General features: G+C 40.0%; 1 protein-coding gene across 1 annotated transcript in view; it reads right to left on the reverse strand.

Moving 5' to 3' along the window:
- The window catches only part of LOC307033992 (gamma-aminobutyric acid receptor subunit gamma-3-like), a 111,331-nt gene that overhangs the window by 16,751 nt on the left and 67,679 nt on the right, over window positions 1-26,901 (reverse strand). The window contains 4 exon segments of the mRNA XM_079672653.1: window positions 777-929; window positions 11,144-11,281; window positions 21,816-21,898; window positions 25,456-25,587. Coding sequence (XP_079528779.1) covers window positions 777-929; window positions 11,144-11,281; window positions 21,816-21,898; window positions 25,456-25,587 — 506 coding nt within the window.

Genomic DNA, 26,901 nt, shown 5'->3' on the forward strand with positions numbered 1-26,901 from the left:
AAGTTTGAAAGTTGAAAAGTTTGTGTGTCTGAAACGCTATGTGATACAGTACAGTTTACACAGTACATGTTCTGTAGCTACTATTGCACTAAATGGTAACACTTGAATACGTTATGCAAATATGCAACTTGTTTGTTGAAATGTTAATAAATGGGAGCTTCCTCAAACAGCCATCTCTTTCCCGACAATCCCCTCTGTGCACGAACCCTTACATATGGTAATGAAACATTAAAACACCTGCGGCTTATAGTCCAGTGCGGCTTATATATGTACACATCATTCAATTTAGCTGCTGCGGCTTATATTCAGGTGCGCCTTATAGTCCGGAAATTACGGTACTTGAATGGCATCTGTTTGTTTTAGTCAAGATTATGCTAAAATATACTTTCCCCAACTATGTTAAGTTCCCTATGAAGAGCCAACCTTCAATTTTGAAAATTCCCAGTTTATTCCGTGGAAAGTTTCCATCTTTGAAAACCCTATTTTGCAACCCTAGTCTGCAGCGTGTTATTGAGCATGTGACTGTAAGAGGTCCAAAGGTTTAGTGCTCGGTAAACTAAAAAGAAGTGGATCAAACCTGTGAGACTCTCTTATTCTTTACACAGACACTCTTTGCAGACTTAGAGCAAGTATTCTGACGCTTATATACAACAATATAATAACTCCTTCAATCAGCAGTCTGTCCGTGCTTCTATTTTGTTATATATTTGGTTTATGTCTTCAGTGTCTAAGGTTTCAGATCCACGACAACATACATAGCATTAAAGGATGTTTACCTAGAGCGGTGCGAGCGGGCGTGGCGTCGCTCTTGATCCAGAAGGAGACCCAGGACAGAACCACGGTCAGGATGCAGGGGATGTAGGTCTGGATGGTGAAGTATCCCATCCTCCTGCTGAGGTCGAAGTACACCGTCAGCACCACGTAGTCGCCTGCAGAGAGAGGATGAGCTTTGAAAAGCTTTTCCTGGTGCTCAAAGCGCTTCACGAGCAAGTAAAGAAGAAATGTAACAACAAAAGTAAAAAGTGGTAAGCTAGGTGGAACAATGGCGAGGGGTTCATGGGTTATTAGGAGTTGAAGGCCAGAGTGAAAAGGTGAGTTTGAATGACGTGGCAGATATAGTGTCCTATGTTTCTACTTATGTTCGTTTTCTAATTGATTTCACTTTTTTTTTTAACCCATTCTGGAATGCTTTTAACGTGCTGATTTGAAACAATCCCAATTTAGGATGAATAAAGTATATCTAATGAAATAGTCTGTACATTTATTAAACACTAACTCTCTGCAAGTAAATACATTTCAATTCAAAAGTGCACCTGCTTTGCACACTGCATACTCTCCTCATTCAACCTCTCTTCAAATACAATCAGTCTACGTTTGAATATTTATACTTTTTGAGTATTCTAACTCAACCCTATAATATGTATAGTGTGTCTTTTGTAGGGATGCCAGCGATTATTCGAATATTCGTTACGGTCTCCATAACCGAATATTATTTTTAAAAATCGATTTTATTTATATATATTATTATTTATGTTTTTTTTTTCTGGCTTAGTTTCATCCAAAATATAGAATAATGCTAATAATAGTAATAGTATTAATAATTGTAAATGGCCATTGGTCACACCACCAGTTTGTTTTAGTGTAAACTTGGAGGAAGCCTGCGTGCAGAGCAGACTGCTGCTGCAGCACGCTACACACCGACCCCGCCCCCACCCCCCCCCTCTCCCTCTCCCTCTCCCTCTCCCTCACACGTGCAACTAAAGATGAACAAAGCGGCAGGTAGGTATAATCGATTTTGATCATGGTCAGTTTCTGGCATCCCTAGTCTTTTGTAGACACTGAATTGATATACATCTGTTTAATGTATGTACAGCATGTGCATGTACAGCTTATGTTAATTGTTGTATTGATTTTCAATGTTTTAACTCATCCTGAATGACATAATCACAATTAGGATGAAGAAAGTATATCTACAGAAATCTACATATGCAATTGTCTTTTTTTATATGTTAACCGACACTAGCCAAGGTAGGATAATACGAGTTGTTGGGGCTATTCAAAAAAAAGAAATTGTGCCAAAAAATGCTGTATTAATGTTAAAAAAAAAAGCCCAGGTTGTTTTGTGTACCAACATGAGTAGATAAAGGCTTTTATTTCCCCTGAAAGATATCGGTATCTGTATTAATGTATAGGTTATTTAAGAGCCAATTAGGAACCGGTGTGTTTAATCAGAGGTTCTGCAGGAAGGTAAAGTGTTTCTGAAAGCCATGTTTCATTCGCTGATTAAACAGATGACTTGAGTTTAATTAACAGCAACAGGTCATAAAATAAACCTCAGTCGAGTGTTGGAACTTTTGTATCACGCTTATTATTCACCAGACGAGGTAATAAGTGCGTCAGTCAAATAAACAAAGCAGATCATCTTCCACTGATAGTTCAGGAACATTTTCACATGCTTTGTTTCACCCCCTTTTGAACCCTGTTGACTTTTGAGCATGGATGAACAAAACAATAGACTTTCCAACATTGCATCATTGCTTAGGAGACTGAGAGAATGTTCTAGACTTTGCACTGAAAGGCTGAGCTCCAAAACCTTAGCCAACGGCACTGAGCACAGTCTGCTGCACTACGAGAGACTAGTGGATGGATATTTATTTATTTAGAGACACAGGATGATACATGCAGACACCAAATCATCCCACTGAGGTGCAGAGAGAGCGCTCATTTGTGCCCACTGCTAACAGACTGTAGGAAGACACACTGTCCAACACACACACACACACACACTGAAGTGAGAACAGTGTGGCTCATTTCCAACGCACACCTGGATTTCTGCTAAGTAAAATCACACACACACACACACACACACACACACACACACACACACACACACACACACACACACACACACACACACACACACACACACACACACACACACACACACACACACACACACACACACACACACACACACACACACACACACACACACACACACACACACACACACACACACACACACACACACACACACACACACACACACACACACACACACACACACACAGTGTCTCCCTACTTGATTTGTAAATACTGCACACCGAATACACATTATTTATCGTATTCTATTACATAATAACATCGATATACAGATGATAAATATACAAATATATCTGAGTATATTCTGCACATCCCTCCACTTGTTTTTCCACTTCCAAATTGTTTAAGTAGCTTTTGTGTATTTACGTTTGGTGTAAATGTTTGTATGTAAACCTACCCATCGATAAGCTCGATTCGGACTCTACATGTCTCTTGTTGTTCTTCTATTGACACACAATGCCTTACATGAGGTAACTAATTCAAAACAACATCAAGTGGAGATACTAACTTCCTCCCTGTCCTATATCAAACCAGCCTGTAGTAGAAGAAGAGCATTAAAAGCACCATTATTGATCACACCCTCACTTTTAATTAAAACTCATTTTTATGACCCGCTGAACGATTATATTAAATAAGGCCAACCTGCAGTAACTGGAACCCCCTCCAGAAACTAAGCACCAATTCAAAGCTTTAAATAACCCCATAATACTTACTGTAGGGTGTTAACCGTGACAGTGAGCCGTGGACATATTACAGGCAACATCTGGTGACGGGGAAATCAAAACACTTTAATAAAAGGGTATCATTTACAGGCCAAATGTGATCTTTAGTAGAACAATTATTGAAATAAAACGTCAATGAAGATATCAATTACAGCTCCAACTAAAATTACAACTATTAACAAAACCATCTAGAGTGATATGCATAGACTCATTACATTTCAATTAGACATTTACATGTATTAAAACTGCAACTTGCACAGTGTATAATCAGCAGGAATCCTGAAGTCAGATGTAAGACCTTTTTTAAGACCCTTTCCAAACATTTTAAGACCTCATCGCCACTTCGAGTTCTAACCGGTTACCTTGGCGACACACTTTAACCTCACATTGACTATATACAGTATTGATTGTCTTTCCTCCTTATCTTCCAAACATTTGGACGCAGACTTGCATTTCCCCATAACGATGTTGTTTAACAACCGGCGTAAACGGACCTCCGCGCTATCAAGCAGTGAACGTGCGATGTTCTGTTCAGATGACGTCAAACCCAACGGGATGCCATAAATAAAGTACACAGAATCACACTACACACCTACGCAATGATTACATTCAGGCACACTGTAGAATACAACCTCTCTGGACAATTTATATAACGTAATTTTCGGACTATAAGCCGCGCCTTTTTCCCCATTTTTCGACCCTGCGGCTTATATAACGGTGCGGCTAATCTATGGATTTTTACAGCTAACTAGGGGACCTCCTAAATCTATGGATTTTTCAGGTTACAGTCCACCACCTTTAACTCTATGGGCTCTATGGCCGGTCCGCGCCCCCCACCTTTAGGCGGCGGGTTCCAGCAGGAAAAGCTGGAGGCCGGAAAAGAGTGAGACAGGTAGCGCGCAAAAGTAAAAGTGGAACCGAGAGTGGTACGAGAGACAGAACGAGAGCAAGACAGACAGACATTACGAGAGCGAGACAGTTTGTCCCCGTACCACTGGTTGAAAACCACTGCTGTAGATCACTGCCGGTACGTGCGCTGGGAGCGCACCGTTTAAGTTTGAAAGTTGAAAAGTGTGTGTGTCTGAAACGCTATGTGATACAGTACAGTTTACACAGCACATGTTCTGTAGCTACTATTGCACTAAATGCTAACACTTGAATACGTTATGCTAATATGCAACTTGTTTGTTGAAATGTTAATAAATGGGAGCTTCCTCAAACAGCCATCTCTTTCCCGACAATCCCCTCTGTGCACGAACCCTTACATATGGTAATGAAACATTAAAACACCTGCGGCTTATAGTCCAGTGCGGCTTATATATGTACACATCATTCAATTTAGCTGCTGCGGCTTATATTCAGGTGCGCCTTATAGTCCGGAAATTACGGTACTTATTGAAAACAAGCTACAAAATGTAACACCTTGGAAAATGCAATTTAATACTTTTTAATAGTCTTAATTTTCACTAAATTGATTTAACCCTAAGAAAACTATTCACCAATGTGGGATCAATAAAGTATGTCTAATCTAATCTAATAACATACCACCCTACTGTAAGTGATATAATAAGCAGATGTATGAACTAAAGAGAGCCGCACATACCAACTCTACATTGTAACTTAGGGTTAAGGTAGCTATCTGTTTTCCAAAGAAGTGTAATTAAATGTTAATGAATACATCGTTAATATACTCATAAGGAATAGCATGTTATTGTTAGAATAGGATTTAATGAAACATATGAATCTGACCTCTGCTCCGAGTACATTTGAGTAACTTGACCTCTTTGAATGTTATTGAATACCTCTGAGGAGCGATGAAGCAGCACGATGGCTTATGGGTAATTAAAAAGGCCTGATATTTAGCTGGAGGCTGCATCATGCTGCGCTCTTAACTTTCTCATCAAAACGGAGAGCGGGACCACATTTTACTGCAACATTGTGACAACAGAGCAGTGTATGGAGGATGCACACGTCAGCAGGATACTGTTTTTGTAAGAAGACAGATCTGTGTGTTAAGTTGGAAGATACAGATTTAACATAAAGTGCTGACAACACAACCAGGAGCCGAGGAATGACCTCCGGGGAACGACAAATGAGCATTTTGTGTCAATGGAGTTAAACTGAGAGAGATATTCGTCTAATGAGATCGTCAGAAGTGACTTAAGATCTTCAGTAACTTTAATTTAGACGGTCCGTGCAGGGAAGAGCAGATCAACTTCACTTAAAGTTTTCAAAGATGTCGTTTTTTTTAATCAAAAAGTGTTAATTTCTGTTTCTTATCATTTGGAATAATGGCTATAACTGCTTCAAGTTAGATCAGGGAGGTCAAACTCAATTTCATCGCGGGCCACATTCGCATAAAGGTTGCACTCAAAGGGCCGGTTGTAACTATATAAATATAAATATATAAATATATAATATATATATAAAATAATGTATTAAATTACATTATTACCTCTGAATTGGTTTCCTATGTAATTAACTACGTCTGAAAGCGGAAGTCCAGGGCAAATAGTTGCAAGTCTCTACAGTGTGCATGTCAAAAACGAGATGCATTGTGGGACATGTAGTTTATGGGCAACCTGCTTCTGTAAAGTGGCATAACCGTATAATATACATGTTATATTCTTTGCAAGATCTTGAGGGGCCACATAAAATGAAGTCGCGGGCCGGATTTGGCCCCCGGGCCTTGAGTTTGACACCCCTGAGTTAGATCATCAGGAGGGGGAACAGTCAAGGACAGAAGGAGACAGGAAAGCTTGAAAAAGAAAGATGGGTGATTCAGATGTACAGATGGCACGAAGAGAAGAAAAGGAGACTTGAATGAAGCTCAGAAAACAGAGGAAGACTTCTCTCTGGATCTTGAGAGACGCCACAGCGAGAGAGAGGAGGACTAACGAGGTGACAGAGTCCGGCTACAGCACAACGCTTGTTACTGACAGACTTTGAGCTACACTGCTCGGCTTCTGTGACCTTCACAAAGTTCTTTGCATCAGACTTTAAACATTACTGAAGAATGCCGTTTGATAAGCTGCTGCCTCTCAGAAGCACTTTCCCCGTGAAAAGGATGTCGGATTGAATAAAACATCTGTAGAGGAATGCCTTTTGTCCTCTGGATCCAACCTCACGCTGCACAGAAGTGAAATAATGATTTTAATCAGCAGGTGCATAGAGAGTGATTATCTCTGGCAAAGGCATGTAAACGTTATCGCACATTACCTCACTTTTCCCATACATTAAAACCACCCGTCTTACATTTAAAAGTCTTATTTTGAAGAATTTTGTTAAAGCATACAGGGAAACAAAAAGATGTGAAAGTGGGGAATGTGGATCATATTTAAAGTCCATTTAATCCACATTTATTCCCAAGTAAATGCTGTGAAAACCCCATGGTTTAATTAAGCCCCACGGACCCGGTTCCGGGGCCGAAATCGCATCATTTGCAGGAAACAACGTCTAAGGAACCTTAATATTGAATAAACTATGAATATTTGATATCCATATAACGGGAAAAAACTCATTTAACTGATCTTTTTCATTTTCCAAAAAAACAGACAATGCTAACAGTGAGCCTCTGAATTAGCCCCGAGCGAAAAATGCTAACCTATTACTGCACCGAAAATCACTCCTAGCTCCCTTATTACTTATCCTATCTGCACATCGTTTATGATCGTAAAGACACCGAATCTAACGGTGCCCACCTCAACACTGAAAGATACAAACTCGCGAAGTTCGTACATCAAAACATGTGGCGCTAGGTAGCCTAAAACGCTAACATGTATTACCTTGGTTTTGTCAAAATTGGTCTTCAATGGCATGAAAACGATACTGTAGTTAATCCATAGGTTAATATCCAATGTGTCTGTGTCCCCTTTGAAATGTTCTGATAATCCATAAGCAATAAAACTGCAATTCCGTTTTAAAATATCAGAGCAGGCCATTCCTACGCTCTGTAGCAAGATTGAATGTGCAAGGACGCCACGTTTTTTTTTTAACATGAGTGTGTGAGGGACGATTTCCCTTCGATTCCATTGGCTCTAGGTCAGAAAGAGATGTCACATGTCAAAATCGAACAAGGGGGGCCAGAGATATGGAAAATCCACCCAAATGGCCCCAGAAGAGTTTTTTTTGCTAAATCTGTCTAAAAAGGTCAAATATCACTTGTTTTGCATCAATCTTGATACAGGGTACTTATTATGTGTTGTACTTTGGATTCCTAAAGCTTTTAGTCTCCTAACCCATCATCCAATGTTAGTTTTCACTACAAGTACAAAATATCTTTGGGACGGACACTATAATTTACAGTTTTTTACCATGTTCAATCTTAATTTTCTTTAAAATAAAAAACAACTATATTGATTCTGACTTTTCTACATTCAACTCACAGGTTTATCATTACTTTGAGAAAAAAGATGATTGATTTAACCCTTTTAGAAGGGAAGATATGGTCATTTGTTCTGGGAATGTCATTTTCGAGCCTGAAACCTGAAAAACAGGCTCGGGGCTTAAGAGGTTGAAAAGACCAAAAGCTCGTTAATGAAGGATGCATGTAGTCAGACATTGTAATAAAAGGAATTAGTCGCCTGTATTTCAAAAAGACTAATGAAAGCTACCTGGTTAATGTTACAACAAAGGACATCTTCATCACAACAGGAAGCACTATGTGTCACTATGTGTTTTATTTTATGAACCCCTTCATGTCGAAGAAAGAGTTATCTTAAAGCTATCCGAAGCAAGCTCGCATCATAAGGCTGGATATATTTAAAAAAGCAATTTCAGATACCAATCACCGGGTGAATAAAACAACCACTCATTGCATAGCTCCTCCTGGAACAACAACAGCAGCCCGAGGTTGACACAGTTCACAGAAAGTCTAATTTGACAGTTTAATGCTCAGAGATAAGTGTCATTTTGCTCCTTTAATCTCACTAATGTAGCAGGGTAACATTGTTTAGCTTGCATTAATGGAGGCGACACAATGTGCCCTCCCAGATGGACTATCTGTATCCGTGCATCGTGGCAAACAAGCCCTCTGTTTACCTTCTGTTAGGACAGTAACAACCCCTGGAGAATACTTATGACCGTGCTCTGCACTCGTCAGGCAGCAGGCTCCCATCTTCTTTCTGTGTGGAAGCTGGGAGGGACATTGTTGGGAATACTCAAGCTCAAGAAACTCAGCTGAAATGTTGTTGCTGGTTTTTTATGACACTGACATTCAGGAAAGCAGCATGTTTCGAGTGCATTACTTTCCGGAACATCACAACCGTCTGAAAGCTTTGAGAGGCATGTTTTCCTTAAAGAAAATTGGGGAAATGACACCATTTATGTGACATAGTGTAAACACAAGAAACTGCAAAAGCTGAAATTATCTCCAGACTTTCTGCGCATAACGTGTGGGAAAGGCTTCCATCTGGCAAAAATAAATAAAATGTATGATTTGCACAGTGGTATATATTTTTAGCAGCTCATGTCTCCACAGACTGACTTACTAAACCCCTTAAAAAACATTACATTCGTGCCTCCTTGATTCTGTTCCTTTTCATATTATTTAGCGGACAGCTGGTGATTTTATAATCTGAAATGACCAGTTTTTATCATCTGTACCTATCTGTCTAATTAAAGGAACGTTTTTAATGATATTATCTGCTGCAGCTAATTAAGGTTATCTCCAGGAGGTGATTAAACGTGTCTTTGTGATGTTTCCAGTTCACTCTCGCAATATATTATTCTTATAACAATGTTTTTCCCCCTTGTTTCGACAATCTACAATCTTTCCTTTTACTTTATTACTCAACTGTGCAGTTGGTTAGTTTGAGATAATCCAGTCTGTTTACAAATCGATAGCTCTCTTTAGTAGCATTACAATTGAATCTGTAATAGTTTTTTATACAAAGCTGTTGGCCGAACATGTGATTGTAACTAATGTACCGTAATGCTTTTATCTGCGAGTGCAACCATTATGCACTCGCAGATAAAAGCATTACATTAGGGACGTTTAGGCATCTCGTATGCACAACACAAAGCAAGACAGACCTGTTGAGCTTTGAAAAGCTACGATTGGACATCCTGTCTTTTTGAAAGTGACCTCAAAACATGTCTTGTCCAGAGCTGCAGGTTAGCGAGCACAGTGACATGATGCATGAAGGATCTCATACACGAGAAGAAACATCAAATACAATATGCACCACATTGCATTGTCAGCAATTTGACGATTCTACATTCTGCTTCCAGTGGTATGAAGACAGAAAAGGGAAGAACATCATCTGCAATGTAACCGCAGAGAGAAATGACACAATGGAGGCTTTCGGGGAACTCTCGATGGGGGGATGGCAGAACAAAGCAATGTCTCATCGGGCCTTTTGAAGAGGACTGAATTGATAACAACGGATCATTGGTGGCTCTGGGTCCCCGATGGTCCACTCTGTCCTCATTAAAACAGCCCGTCCTCATGTGCTTATGAGGGATAAGGCTGGAGAGTGAGGAGTCACGGAGAGGGAGGGAAACACGAGAGGAAGCAGCACTTTCAGACTTTGTCATGATGTAAATTAATGATAGGTATTTTTAGCTGGGGATCTAATCATCAGGCGTGTGGAGATGGAGCTCCTGCACTTAGAAACGGGGGAATGATACCAGGAAACAAACTAGAAAATAATTTTCTCAAACAGCATGAGGCCCATGTGGAAGTTGCTTTCGAGCATCTCGGTAGAAAATTAACCGGGATTTGTTGTGAGCAGCAGGAGTCCAGAAAACATCTATACGGCCATCAATGTGTCTCAAGATGCTCGTCGTGTGTGATCATAAATGCTCTCTAGATATAAACACTATGCTTACATGATTTGAGAGTAAAAAACGATTTTGAGTACCGGGACAATCACCCCCGCCCTTTAACATCTCACAAAATGAAGCTGTTCGACTAATTTCCAGTGAGCTCATTAAATAATTTGATGCCACTCCTTGTTATCGCTTCCCTAATCACACCAAGTACGCCTGTTCCCAGATTATTCATGAATGGAGGTTCTTAGAAAGCAGAAATAGGTCACATTATGCAGCAAAGACAAAAGCCTGCATGGCACAAACTAAGGGGGAATATCCGCAGCTCACACACAAGGTTAAGTGGGGTTAACAACTCAGCCCTTTCTCCACCTCCCTCATTCATAATGTTCCGCTTATTAAGCCGTTAAAACACGTCACGGGAAAGCATTACAAATGGATTAAGAGCGCGTCCACCCCGGGCCAGTTGTGGGTATAATTACGGGCACCAGCAATATGTCTCCGTGCCTCCCAAACACGCGTAAATGAAATCATGGAAGGGCTAATAACGGCGCTGAGAGCAAGGGACGAGAGGAACAAAATGGGTGAATAATTAAACTTCCTTTTTAATCTTTAATCTGGGTGATTAATGTCAGTGGAGAAACCTATTCGCCCTCACACCCGAGGGGAATGCTTATGAGCTTGTAGTTTTATGATTACATTTATGGCCTCATGTTAACCTGGGCGAAGATACAGAGGTAGTTACGTTTCATTTCCATTGTTCTTACCTGCTGTTGTCGTGAGAACATCCGTGGAGTTTCTGAGCCCCATGAAATCAAACTGGTACAGCCTCCAGTATTTCTGGTCCGAAGTTTCCACCGAGTTGCGACTCCACTTGTAAATAATCTCGTCTCGTGGGTAGCCGTCTGTAAAAAAAAAAACAGATTAGGCGAAAGAAAGTTCAAAGAGATAAAAGTTTAAGGCCACGAATAAAGTAAAGTTTAATGCAGCGATGCAGATTTCATTGTATAAATGATATATACCTGATTTAAACTAATTTATACAGCGAGGTTTCAGTGGACTGCAGACCAAGTGAGCAATTACCCTTCACTTAAATCTGCAGTAGTGAACACATATCCACTCTAACATGTAATTCAATGGATTACTCCGTGTAAGAATTGTTAATTTCAGTGACGTACTTCACCTGTTTCCGCCCAACTGGCCTAAAGGATGCCTCTAAATCACAATATGGTAAAACCAGGGGAGGATTTATTGCGAGATGTCATTCATAGAGAAAAGTATGCAGGAAAAGTACATGTAATTGGCTCTTAAAGGTCATTGAGTGATGTAAGATTATAGAGTGCGCATCTCTTATATATTTCTGAGTTAGGCCACTTCAGTGCTTTTCCATGGAGGAGCTGATTATGGGGACAATGACCTGTGGAAATGCTTTAAAGAGAACTTATCGTACTCATGTTCAGCTTCATATTAGTTTGTAGTGCCACTGTCTTTCTTGTTCTCATACTGCCTGTGCTGCAGCACCTCTTTTCACCCTCTGTCTGAAACCAGAGCCCAGTCTGCTCTGATTGGTTAGCTGGGCGGCTCTGTTGTGATTAGTCAACCGCTTAGAGATGTCCCGCCCCTTAGCCTATCACGTACAATGTGTTAGAGCGAGAGCCAATAGAAGCAACACAGTGATTGTAGCCTTTGCAGACCCTTTACATGCACTAAAACCTAAACAACAGGAAAACCCAAAAAGCTGAATATGTCCTCTTTAAAGCTGGAGCCTTTTGTTGGGGAAGTATGTTCCAAGGCCTATAACTGTGACCCAGTTTATCAGTTCATACTGTCCAGCACCTTGGCTGCTGTGCTCTCAGTGTTGTGTCTCCCTGTTCCTGCCTGTTGGCGTCAGCTGATAGAGCTGTTATGATTCTGTCTTGTTATGCACAGTGTTGATTAGTCTCTCTGAACTAGCTAAATACACGGGTCTGGGTTAGAGTTCTTCAGAATTGACGTGGCAACTCTCCCGTGAAGTCAGAACCTCTGGCTCTTGGGCTTGTTTTGTGAATTCTCCGGCCGAAGCTCCAAATAAACCAGTCGGTGTTTGCCATCAAAGCTCCAGCTCTCCTCGTGTCTCTCTGACTCTCACCTCTGATATGTTTAGCATTAAAGCAAGAGATCATCACATGCAGATGATTGCTGGGTATAAACACGAGCGCTAAAAAATCGATGTAAACAAACAACAGATAAAAATAAATAAAAAATGAGCTCATTTGACAAGTTGAAGCAATTTCACTTGAACACATGAGTGACGGCGATAATGAGCGAGCCTCGTTGTGCCCTGCGCTGCAAACCACACTAATTATGTAAATAGTCTCATTTAGGGGATAGCCATCGAAGAGCAATCACCATCATGCAGGAGAGCGCTTTATTTCTTTAATAATTGATGGCAAACATGATTGCAGTCATATTTCTCTCGGTGTGTTTGTGCAATTATCTTTACTGCAAACAGCGTTATGATGTTACCAGTGTTTCCTAATAGCTACCAAATGTTTTCACGTCTGTAAAAACCCCCCGAAGCAACATGTTCTTCCTCCAAGTTGTAAACTACGCTCCTCTGTTGCTGTAATATCTCCCCGTCTCTCCTGCAGGATGATATTTCCATATTACTGCTAAACACTCCAGTTATGAGTGAGCTCTCTGCCAGGGAAAACACTTATGAGGGAAATCAAGTCAGATTCAAATACGGCTTCTCCTTGTTGCTTGTCTGCGGGAAAATCACATAACAAATCAAATATCTGCATTTTTTGGGGTTTATTTCAGTTCTGTTTCATCATGTATTTGTTGAGCATTTTATTATTAGTATTTTTAAATTAATTAATCAAATATTATCTTGATTTTTGTCAATTTCTTCTTTTAATTATAATTATTATGTATTACAAACTGTAGAGATAACAGTCCTAGGAAATATTTGTCTATTAAAAAAGCATTTTTCACCCTTTTTCAACAAGCTATGGTTATTTAGATATTCAAATGTCCCTTTGAAGCCTCGGACACTTTTAACAGCCCATCATACTGTTACATGTGTTTCCTAAAGTATTCAGATTCAACTCAGACTCTGAAAAACAGAAGATCTGCATATCTACTCTCAGTGTGCACGCACATCTGGATGTTCAGGCTTTGTGTGCTTAGTAAAGATAGCTTATCACAAAGTGAAGGGAGCAGCAGGCTGTAAGCACTTTTTTCCACCGAGTGCTGAGTTGTTCTTGAAACAAACATATGTACCTGTAGGAGGTCAGTTGCATTGTGTTTCTAACGTCAGCTGCTCTGGGAATATAGGTTTAAACTGTAAGCATTTACACACCCAACACAAAGCCATTTTTAGATGAGGTTTTCAGAATGAAAAATCCCCTGATGTTTCCACTTTTAAGAAACATTGTGAGACGATTCATAATAAAGCGTTGTGGCAGCAGTGATAACAGGAGTGATTGAGAAGTGCTGATTATATATTTAAATATACAGTATGACTCATCTGTCTCAACAGCATCGAGATGTCTACTGAAATGATTTTAGCCCTATATACAATAAGCAAAAAGTCCAGCATACATTTTAAGATGTTAAGCCTTTCGATAGGTCACTTCTTCAACTTCGATCCAAACAGGAATGATCAATTAAGAAACCTTATTCTAACTTCTACGGACTTTCATGAATGCTTTTGTGCAGACAGTGATGCTTCAGTTGTGTTAAAAAACATCAAATCTATCTGGAAAGTCTTAGTAAAAATGTGCATTTGTCAAGTTATTCGGTCAACCCATTAGCCTCAGCTGTAGCTTGTGTTCAGGCAAAGCAAATGCTAGCTAGCATGCTGACAGATTACAGCAACATCTTTAGACTCAAAGAACAAATGGCATGGCTGAATTCATGTTAAAACACATTTCTTATATATGACCGTAGCCGTCAGCAGATTGATTTGAGAGAAAGGGGCTGGAACTGTCTCCACCATTTTCTTGCACAAAGCTAATTACCCTCCAAGCGTCAATCAGGGCCGGCACTTTGTGACAGATATATCATTACTGGTATATGATGTGCGGGGAACATGTAAATATCGTGCTATTATTGCTGCTCAGAGGGGGGCCTTTAGGAAGTGATTGCAGCTATGCCTGTGGGGAGGAAAGCTGCATGGGTCCTACTAATCATAGTTAAAGCTTTTCAGTCAGGGAACTTTTCCTTTACGTCTTACACTAAGCTTTAAAGACATGAAATCAAAACATGTTGCAAGGTGTCAGGGAAAAATATTAGAGTTACGAGGAAGTCACCAAGGCACTCGTCATGTTTCTTATGTTACTTCTCCATGAATACATTTGGTTGCAGTCATAACGGGAAGACTTTTAGGCATTAGGCAAAATATCATAATATATTTAAGGCTGCAAGTAATGATTATTTTACATTTTTTTAGATGTTTTGGCCTATAAAATATAAGAAAATTGTGAAAAGGTCCTGCTTTTTAAGTCCAAACCCCACATATAATATACACATTTGAATATAAAACGGAAAAAAGCAGGAAATCTAAATTTTTCGGATGCTAAAAATATATATTTTCTGACAGTTCTCATGACTGCTTAGCAAATAAGTTGCCGATTAATTGTTACAGCTTTAAATACAATAACATCTTGCATGGTTGGTGAGCAGAGGATGTTACAGCTGCTAAGAAAGGATAATATGTTGAATGTGTGAGTGAAGAAAAGTGATTATATTTGTAGCTTTCATTTCAGACGTAAAAGACATCTCGTCTCCCTCTTGCCTTCTTCTCCATCCGCCATGAGACGTGCCATTTGTCGGCTGGCAACAGATTAATGCAAAACACACTGACCTGTTCAAACACTAGCTAATGTGCTTTCCTTTGGCATGTTAAACATCGCTATGCTGTAATCGATTCACGGATAAATGTTTCCTGAGAACTTTATAAACGCATGAACATCAGAATCGTATCAAAAAATCTGGAGAGCGGCTTCACATTTTCCAAAAGGGTTGACTCAGATGTGCAGAAGTCCGTGTTGCCGTCTTCAGAAATTAGACGTGTTCATGTATACAACGCTAAACAATCTGGACGTTTGAAAACAGACGGAGCAGATGTTCTGAAAGCCTTTGTTCTTTCTTATCAAAAAGCCTTTCTTTCAAAACTAACAACTATTTTCATTGCTTTTCAGGTCCATATCAGTATGTAGTGTTTCTACTTTAAAGAGTCCTCTCCTGCTGATGTTCAGGTGTATATTAGTATGTAGTGTCTCTACTTTAAAGAGTCCTCTCCTGCTGATGTTCAGGTGTATATCAGTATGTAGTGTCTCTACTTTAAAGAGTCCTCTCCTGCTGATGTTCAGGTGTATATCAGTATGTAGTGTCTCTACTTTAAAGAGTCCTCTCCTGCTGATGTTCAGGTGTATATCAGTATGTAGTGTCTCTACTTTAAAGAGTCCTCTCCTGCTGATGTTCAGGTGTATATCAGTATGTAGTGTCTCTACTTTAAAGAGTCCTCTCCTGCTGATGCTCAGGTGTATATCAGTATGTAGTGTCTCTACTTTAAAGAGTCCTCTCCTGCTGATGTTCAGGTGTATATCAGTATGTAGTGTCTCTACTTTAAAGAGTCCTCTCCTGCTGATGTTCAGGTGTATATCAGTATGTAGTGTCTCTACTTTAAAGAGTCCTCTCCTGCTGATGTTCAGGTGTATATTAGTATGTAGTGTCTCTACTTTAAAGAGTCCTCTCCTGCTGATGTTCAGGTGTATATCAGTATGTAGTGTCTCTACTTTAAAGAGTCCTCTCCTGCTGATGTTCAGGTGTATATCAGTATGTAGTGTCTCTACTTTAAAGAGTCCTCTCCTGCTGATGTTCAGGTGTATATCAGTATGTAGTGTCTCTACTTTAAAGAGTCCTCTCCTGCTGATGTTCAGGTGTATATCAGTATGTAGTGTCTCTACTTTAAAGAGTCCTCTCCTGCTGATGCTCAGGTGTATATCAGTATGTAGTGTCTCTACTTTAAAGAGTCCTCTCCTGCTGATGTTCAGGTGTATATCAGTATGTAGTGTCTCTACTTTAAAGAGTCCTCTCCTGCTGGTGTTCAGGTGTATATCAGTATGTAGTGTCTCTACTTTAAAGAGTCCTCTCCTGCTGATGTTCAGGTGTATATCAGTATGTAGTGTCTCTACTTTAAAGAGTCCTCTCCTGCTGATGTCCAGGTGTATATCAGTATGTAGTGTCTCTACTTTAAAGAGTCCTCTCCTGCTGATGTTCAGGTGTATATCAGTATGTAGTGTCTCTACTTTAAAGAGTCCTCTCCTGCTGATGTTCAGGTGTATATTAGTATGTACTGTCTCTACTTTAAAGAGTCCTCTCCTGCTGATGTTCAGGTGTATATCAGTATGTAGTGTCTCTACTTTAAAGAGTCCTCTCCTGCTGATGTTCAGGTGTATATTAGTATGTAGTGTCTCTACTTTAAAGAGTCCTCTCCTGCTGATGTTCAGGTGTATATGAGTATGTAGTGTCTCTACTTTAAAGAGTCCTCTCCTGCTGATGTTCAGGTGTATATCAGTATGTAGTGTCTCTACTTTAAAGAATCCTCTCCTGCTGATGTTCAGGTGTATATCAGTATGTAGAGTCTCTACTTTAAAGAGTCCTCTCCTGCTGATGTTCAGGTGTATATCAGTATGTAGAGTCTCTACTTTAAAGAGTCCTCTCCTGCTGATGTTCAGGTGTATATCAGTATGTTGTGTATCTACTTTAAAGAGTCCTCTCCTGCTGATGTTCATGTGTATATCAGTATGTTGTGTCTCTATTTTAAAGAGTCCTCTCCTGCTGATGTTCATGTGTATATCAGTATGTTGTGTCTCTATTTTAAAGAGTCCTCTCCTGCTGATGTTCAGGTGTATATCAGTATGTTGTGTATCTACTTTAAAGAGTCCTCTCCTGATGATGTTCAGGTGTATATCAGTATGTAGTGTCTCTACTTTAAAGAGTCCTCCCCTGCTGATGTTCAGGTGTATATCAGTATGTAGTGTCTCTACTTTAAAGAGTCCTCTCCTGCTGATGTTCAGGTGTATATCAGTATGTAGTGTCTCTACTTTAAAGAGTCCTCTCCTGCTGATGTTCAGGTCCGTATCAGTATGTAGTGTCTCTTCTTTAAAGAGTCCTCTCCTGCTGATGTTCTGGGGCCGTATTCACAAAGCATTTTTATCTTACTGCTAGGAGTGCTCCTAACTCGCGCTAAAACATTTTACGTAGGAGTTTTTTCTTAAAAGTTATTCACAAAGCCGCTGAGACCTACTCATACTAAGGATAAATCACTAAGAGTGAACTAAGAGTGACGCGCCGTTGCTATGGATTACGTCGATTCTCGTGCATGAGTTTAGAAGCGGTCAGTACGGTGATTGGTTGTTCAGAGTGGGCGGTCTCGGTGAAACTCATCCGCAACATCCCACAAACGAGCCCACTAAAACAAGGAAAAACAAGGAAATAGCCTCGGCTAGAAATGTATTCCTATCAAATAGTTATGGACACTGCAGTTAGCAGAATACACGCATGATGACAAGTTTGTGCAGACCACGATAATGACGTTGTATATGCACGTTAAAGAGAGAGAGCAAACAATAAAAATACGTAAATTGCATTAAATCGAGGAGGCAATTAAAAGCACCCTGCAAACTATTATCCAATGAGCATATTTCCAGCACTTAAACACTTTCAATAACAGCCCATACCTCCGTTAAAGCCCCCCTATCATGATGAATGAAAACAATCTGCGTGTTGATGGAATGTACTTTCTTTCTATTGACGAACACGTCCTCATCTTTTGATGGCGCAATTATTTTTATGTGCGTCCCGTCAATAGCACCGACCACACCGGGCATACCTGCAATTGCCATGAAGTTGGCTTTGATCCTGTGTAGTTGTTGATTGTCCAAAGGAAACCGGATAAACTGTTGGATGATATGTGGTCTAGAGAGCGCGTTGATGGTTTGGTTTATGGCACGGCTGACTGATGGTTGCGATATTCCTAAATCGTCGGCATTGCAAAGTTGCATTTTCCCTGTTGCTAAATATCGTAGTGTTGCTAAACATTTTATTTCCGGACTAATCGGGTTATTCCTGTTAGTCGGGGATGTTATTGCATCCCGCACTAATTCCACAACAAGTTTGATACCCTCACGATTTAGCCTATATCTCTTGATCAATTCACAGTCTTCCATTGTCTCCAAAACATTTCGTCTCTCAGCCATTTTCAGATTCTTTGTGAATAGGTCTTACTGAGTTAGGAGTCCTCTCGAGGACTTTTAAGTTCTCCCAGACTTAGGTGCTACTTTTAGGCCTAAAATACTTTGTGAATTGCTCTTAGTGAATAAAATTAGGACTCCTAAATTTAAGACTGACACGCCCATTATGCTTAGGAGTTTCTCCTAAATTCGCCAGTTAGGAGCTACTTTTAGCCCTAAGATCCTTTGTGAATACGGCCCCAGGTGTGTAACAGTATGTAGTGTCTCTACTTTAAAGAGTCCTCTCCTGGGCCTCTTTAAGCAATTAGCAACATGTAGAACTTCATGGCTTTAATTCAGGGTTATTGAAATTATCAAAGCTATGCTGCTCATCCGTTGAAGCAAAAAGAAAAGTCCATCTGCACGGGAACAAAGGTTATTACTGCAGAGACATAATAGAAGCCCATTTGCAGTCAATATCTCTTTCACTACCTGCAGCACAGTGACACGCTCTCATCACACGGAGAACAAATTGCAAGTATTCTCAGATAGAAGTCGATTGATTACGCCACCTCGACGATGAGAGGAGGCTTTAATAATAATAGCCTTGGAAAAATACTGCCATCTGTAGGCACATTAGGTATTGATTATTACCCCAATGAAATCATATCCTGCAGAACGAGCACTTGCATGAAAATCAAATGTGCTTTTTAGGTGATGGGTGAGTTAATAAGGCTCTGCTTAATGGGACGGTGAAAGCTTTCATTTCACTGGTTGTCCTCATGCTGCAGATTCTGGCTCTCAAACACTTACAAAACGGACAACGCTTCCAACACATTCGGGTTTAAGTAATACTTTTATATCCTTTTCATTTCACAGCTTGGGTCTCCTCGCATATGCTGCCAATTTCAGATGGATTTAATAAAGTAAGTGAAGATGTGTTAAGAGAGAAAATGGTCTCTTTCTCTTCCCTCGTTCATGTATACCTCTGCCAACTACTTTGAATCAATGCCCAAAATAAATAGGAGCCCAGAAAAGAGACAGTTTATCAGTATGTAGTGCCTCTACTTTAAAGAGTCCTCTCCTGCTAATCCATATCTCAGTCCTTCAACGACTTTAGTCGATTGTTTCTCTTGGAAAATATCCTTTTTTATCTCGTTTTTCACTACAATAGTTCCTTTATTGATTACCGTCCGTATTCGATTATGTTGCATCCTCATTTCCACCCTTTGTGTGCCAACTTTATTCCTTATAACAGGGTATCTGCAGGAATCCTGAAGTCAAATGTCAAACCTTTTAAGAACTTTTTTAAGACCCTTTCCATACATTTTAAGACCTCATCGCCACTTGGAGTTCTAACCGGTTACCTTGGCGACACACTTTACCTCACATTGACTATATACAGTATTGATTGTCCTTCCTCCTTATCTTCCAACCATTTGGACGCAGACTTGCATTTCCCCATAACGATGTTGCTTAGCAACCGGCGTAAACGGACCTCCGCGCGCTATCAAGCAGTGTGCATGTTTCTTGAGTGTCTAAATGCGATTGAAACCACATGGATACTATAAATCTACATCTAGCTAGGGCTGCTCAATTAATCGTATTTTAATCGCAATTACGATTATGGCTTGCAGCGATTATAAAAACAACATAATCGAAACAAAACGATTATTATTATTATTTTTGTATTTTTGTAATGGTTTTTCAGTTGAATTATACTTAAAGTTCAGGGTAATCAACAGTTTTTTTTCAATAAATGGATGTTTTCAAAGTATATGGATAATCGTTTTTAATAATCGTGATATCAATTATTGACCCAAATAATCGAGATTATGATTTTTCCCATAATCGAGCAGCCCTACAGTACATCTAGTTCTCCCTTATCTTCAACTTTGACCCTCATTCAGGAACGTAAGCGTCACTTCTGAGCAGACATTGACTCTGGACCGCCGTGGGAAGTGTTTCATTCTGTCCTGTTTTATCCAGCTGAGAGATACTATATAGCCTTAGAGCCCGAAGCTGAGATGGAGATGATTATTCACGCTTATTATTTCCTCCTCCCGTCTAGACAATCATTCCTTCCTCTCCTCCTGGTGCTTTACAATGGGTCGTATAAGAGCTGCAGTTAATCCCCGATTAAGATGTCCATTTATTGGGACCCTTTCACAATAAAATACCTGCTTGTTGGAGATGGTGTGGAGTCTATTTGTATATACCATTACAAGACTGATTCTTATTATTACATGATATGCTTATTGTGCTCATTGAGATGTTGCTATGACTTTGGAATAAATAGACAAAATCACCCATCCCTATTTCTGATAGGTTGGATAGGAAACAAAGGGAAAAGTCCTAGAGAAAGTTTTAGCTTGCAATATTATTGTAGCAAGGTCAGGTGCACACTGTAGGAAGACGACAGAAACAGTGAGCTCACGCCCACGCATGACTGGGAACCAGTATAATGAAGGGTCCACTATCTGTGTAGAAACTTAAGCAAAAACAAATGACGGAGGAAAGCGAATAGAGGAGGGAAGGAGCTTCGCCCGCCCGCCGGCCGAATGCTGATTGGAAGATCGTGTTGCCGTGAGACTTTTGTCTAAGTCTGTGCGCCAACGAGAGACAACCAAAGTCTAAACCACGGTTTATTTCTGACTAGTCTCAACCGATCATAATATGACACCTTGATTCTGTAATAAGTCAATGAAATGTGTTTTGCCAGATTCCGGGGCTCTGGAAGGAAATGTTTTGTATTCCTTATCACAACTGAAATAAATCTGTTTCATCATAACCTTATAGCCTGCTCCGACTCCTTGCTTCGTAGAGGAATTGTGAACATGACAATGGGTAAGCATTTGATTTTCTCTGGGCATCAGGCAGGAGAATTCAGTCTCTACTCTTGTTGCATTACATTTGCCTTGTTTACTGCACTGCATTATGTCTTTTTATTTTATTTTATGTATGTCTTGTTGCAGGAGCATGAGGTTTAAGATGTTATGGCCAAACCTACGCTGTAGCTTCTGTGCATTTGACAAATAAACCCCTTCGAACCCTTTCCACCTCCTCACAGCTCGTAAAACTAGCACAAAGTAGAAGCTTTCTTTGCATCCAGGTCGTTGCCCTACGTCCGGTTCTATAGATTGACTTTAGCAGGTGGTACATGCATGCATATTTGTGCATTAGTGTGTGCTTGTGTTGTGCTTTTGCCAATACTCACAGCTGGAGAAGACGAGAGGACAGGAGTGTTCGTCCATCGGGAAATTATGGAGCTGCAGCTGGCATTCTGCGTTGATGGTCATCCTGAAAACGAGAGAGAAACAAGCAGACACTGAGACAGAGACGTTGGAGGCTCGAGGAAAAAAACTGCGTCAGCTTTTTAATTTCTCGGTCCACGAAGCACATGGTGTGAATGCTCAGTATTCATCGCTGCTTATATCACATCATGCTCTTTTGGAGGCGCTGACTTCCAACCAGCTGGTGCAGGATCACAGTTGGTTGCTTGGCTGATGTGTGAAATCCCTCAAAATGACAGGACTGTTTAATCATCCGCCTCAGACATGTTTTTGGCGGAGACGGCATTAACTTATAGGTCAGGGCCCCCGAGGCATATGAGCGTCTAATACCAGGAGTACTTTGCTACGATCAGTGGACAAGTCAACACAGCAGATGTCTGGAGGAAGTGCACCGATCCCAAAGACACAGCGGATTAGTGTTACAGGCAAAATACACTCAATTCATATTCTCCACGTGTTACTTCATATATATTATCCTCAGATGAATTCTCACTGGATACATAATGGCTGCAAAAGGGAGATCATCATGAACATATAGTGGCAGCTTTGCCCTGGGGATGGTTTCTCATTAGTTGAGCCCATTCAAATAAAGGACGCTGGTTACACAAAGTGCAGATGATGTACCGTACAGTCGCAATTATCATTAAATATGTATACTTTAAAGAGGCCCTGTTGTGCTTTTTGGGGTCTTCCCTTTCCTCTAGTGTAGTATACAGCTTTTGGTGCATGTAAATAGGCAAAGGTTGCTTCCATAGGATGTTTCTTAAACATGAAATACTAATATGAACCTAGCAGAATAAAGCCCCTTTAATTTACGTTCAGTCCCAAACGATGGTATCTTCTATATGTTGCTAATGACTACTGTAATGTCCGTCAATGCATTTAAAATCTGTCTTTTCTTACTTTAGCTTTTTGACCCGCTACCAGCAATATATATCATAACAATCTGTGTGTTTTCATCCTTTCTCTCCATGGTCTCATGTCATCCGAATATATTTCGCCATGCATTATCTACCCCTCTCCAAAAGTCCTTATTAACGTGGCTGCGTAAGCTTCCATCGTTTGTCAGGAGCCAGAAACTCTTAATTTTGACGAGTGTGAAAATTAAGTTTGAGCGATCCAAACAAACGCGTCCTTTAAGACTTAATATCCTTTTAATGAAACAATAATTTTCAAATTCATCACAGAGGCACGCACTAGCAGGAGTCAAATTAGTGAATTAAAAGCCTAATGTTTGGTGGGAAGATGTGAGGAGACATTTCTAGAATGAGATGTATTTTCAACATGACTGCTGTGGAGAGGTATTTGTTGCTGGCCCGTGCATTGCTAGACATATGAGACAAAAGTGTTACACAACTTTATCTGAAAGTAAGCTACGGCTAAAGTGAAAGCTAAGCATATCCAAATCACTGTTTTCATAAAAGTCAATGCATAATAAATCAGATTGTTTGATATCTCTGTAAAGAATTGCTAATAAAGCAATTTTTTGCCACAGCTGGCATAATTAAGACCCAGTGTCTCACATATATTGATTTTTTTTTGGCGGGCCGCCACAATTAAATATCGTCCGCCAGAAATGTAATATCTGGGGGAAAAAAATTATCAATATTTTTTTTTTTTTGGTAGTCTAATGGTTAGTGAGGTGGGCTGATGATCGGAAGGTCGCGAGTTCAAATCCCGCCTGGAACACCACTACTAGTGTGCCCTTGAGTAAGGCACTTAGCCCTCGGTTACTCCAGGGAGAATGTCCCTGTAATTGGTCATTGTAAGTTGCTTTTGAAGAAGGCGTCTGCTAAATGCCTGAAGTAAATTGTAAATGATATTTTCGGGAGAATAAACCCCACAGATCCTCAACTCCGGTGTGTTTCACTCATTAACAACGCAACACAGAGCAACAATATCGTTGTCTACAGTAGCCATGAACTCGCATGTATTATCTTATTTGAGGGGCGGGGGGGGGGGGGGTGGATGCATGGACCACCCGAATAGGTTAAGGGGCCTTTGGCTTTTCTTGCCCCCACAAATAGAATCAAATTCTGTGGGAAACACTGAGACCATAATACTTTATGGCAGCTTTAAAATAGGTGGAAGCTCAAGATGACAGTATGATTACCCTCAAATGATCCCCCTACCATTTTGAGTTTTATTTTGGGTCTTTTTTTCTCCTCACAGCTGTTTCCATACACCTTTATTGATTTGATTTGACAGAATCTGTGCTTTCCTGACGCTGCAGGAGCTTTGCATTGTTCCTCCAGGGATTGAAAATAAACAGTCTTGGCAGTATTTGCTATTTGGCCAAGTTTGAAAAGCCCGGACACGCAGGTGAGATTTGGACGCCTAAGACAGAAAAAGCTCATGTCAGAGCTTTGAGGGTTCATAAACCCAGACGCCACTCAAATGTAAAAAGAACCTGTACACACACACACACACACACACACACACACACACACACACACACACACACACACACACACACACACACACACACACACACACACACACACACACACACACACACACACACACACACACACACACACACACACACACACACACACACACACACACACACACACACACACACACACACACACACACACACACACACACACACACACACACACACACACACACACACACACACACACAGTCTGAGAGCGTAATAAACGAGCACTTGGTGTGACATGTTGACACGTTGTACAGAAGTCTATGTTATTCTGTGCCGAGGTAAAGCAGGCTTTGTAGCAGGAGCTGAGATATTCACATTTCATTATTTAAAACAACACATACAGTTTGAATGATTGAGTGGAGGAGAAGCTAAAATAAGCAAGCATAATTCCTCCAACAATGGAGGACAGCGTCTTCTCAATGTATTCACTTCTCATAATCTCTCACCTGTATGATAGTATACTTTAGTGTTTTGACTATCTTGTCACAATAGGGAAGGGATGAGTCAGACAAACTGAACTTTGAAGTTGACTAACACAGGCTATTTTTGAGCAGAAAAAAGCAGGTTTACATTATATTTTTTGGGAGAAAAATCAACTGTTTAAACATTATATTCCAAGAAAAATCTATATGTGTTGTTGTGATGTATCGACTAGTTCCTCTTTAAGATGTTAAACCGTGTTTTCAGGGGCTTTAAAGACATGGGTTCAAAAAAGCCTTTGTTATTGTGAAAACAAGCCACTAATGAAAACTACTGCAACAGACATGGATTTAAGACGACTGCGGCTTGAATTAATCTGCAGATTGCCTATTTATGAGTGTGAGATATTGCTGTTTGAACCACCCAGGCTTCCTTCCTTTTGCCCAATTATGGATGATTCACTTTAAGTCACTTCCAAGAACACAAGAAGTTCAATCAACGCGTCAAATTGCTTTAAAATCTAGGGTGATGAGGTACAGACCCCTCACATGTTTACAGAGATAACTGAATGTTTTAAAAAAGCCAATCGTGTCCAGATAAAATGATTGAGTGTTTCTTTGAGCTTCCTGCTATCGATTCCCTGCTTCTTTGTTTGATCTCTTGTTTCTGTACTGTGTGTTTCCATGTCTTCCTACCTCAGTGTGTAGAGCACTTTCCCATTGCTCCAGATCCGGAGCAGCTGATTGGGCGTTGTGATCCAGTGCGAGTCGGCGTTCTTGGAATTTCTAAATATGGTGTCGGGCAGCCAGATTAAACCCACCATATTGCTGTGTGAATACAAAGCAAACAGAGAGAGATAGAGAGGGAGAGAGAGAGAGAGGGGGGGAGAGGAAGAAGGTGAGGAATATTTGCTGTTGAGATTTTCTGTGACATACAAGAGGCAGCTCCACTTCTCAGTAAGAGGATAATGAAATGCCCGGGCGACACGGGGAAAACAAAGCACATCAATCAATTTGTTCCATTAATTACAGGCCTCTTCTAGAGAGAGAGAGAGAGAGAGAGAGAGAGAGAGAGAGAGAGAGAGAGAGAGAGAGAGAGAGACGAATATTGTTCTCAAATTAGATATTCACAGTATGAAAATGCTCACACACAATAGTTGCTTCAGTGGAAAGAGAAGAGTCCTAGCTGGGTGTTGTCATCATTTTAAATACAGTCAAATATAATCATTATGAAGTAGTGTAGTACAAATACTTTGTTTCTGTACTTAGGTACATGTTTCTGGTATCAGTAATTTACTCCACCACTTATTTTCTGACCATTTTTTACTTCTTACATTTTGAACTCAAATACCTGTACTTTCTACTTCTTACATGTTGAACACAAATACCTGTACTTTCTACTTCTTACATTTTGAACACAAATACCTGTACTTTCTACTTCTCACATGTTGAACACAAATACCTGTACTTTCTACTTCTTACATGTTGAACTCAAATACCTGTACTTTCTACTTCTTACATGTTGAACTCAAATACCTGTACTTTCTACTTCTTACATGTTGAACACAAATACCTGTACTTTCTACTTCTTACATGTTGAACTCAAATACCTGTACTTTCTACTTCTTATATGTTGAACCCAAATACCTGTACTTTCTACTTCTTACATGTTGAACTCAAATACCTGTACTTTCTACTTCTTACATGTTGAACACAAATACCTGTACTTTCTACTTCTTACATGTTGAACTCAAATACCTGTACTTTCTACTTCTTACATGTTGAACTCAAATACCTGTACTTTCTACTTCTTACATGTTGAACACAAATACCTGTACTTTCTACTTCTTACATGTTGAACACAAATACCTGTACTTTCTACTTCTTACATGTTGAACACAAATACCTGTACTTTCTACTTCTTACATGTTGAACTCAAATACCTGTACTTTCTACTTCTTACATGTTGAACACAAATACCTGTACTTTCTACTTCTTACATGTTGAACTCAAATACCTGTACTTTCTACTTCTTACATGTTGAACACAAATACCTGTACTTTCTACTTCTCTCATTTTCCAAACAGGCTGGTTCCTTTAGTCTGAATGTGTGTTTGGTGGCGTGATCATTATTCTTTAGAG

The sequence above is a fragment of the Notothenia rossii genome (genome assembly GCF_949606895.1).
Source record: "Notothenia rossii genome assembly, chromosome: 3".
Classification (NCBI taxonomy): Eukaryota; Metazoa; Chordata; class Actinopteri; order Perciformes; family Nototheniidae; genus Notothenia; species Notothenia rossii.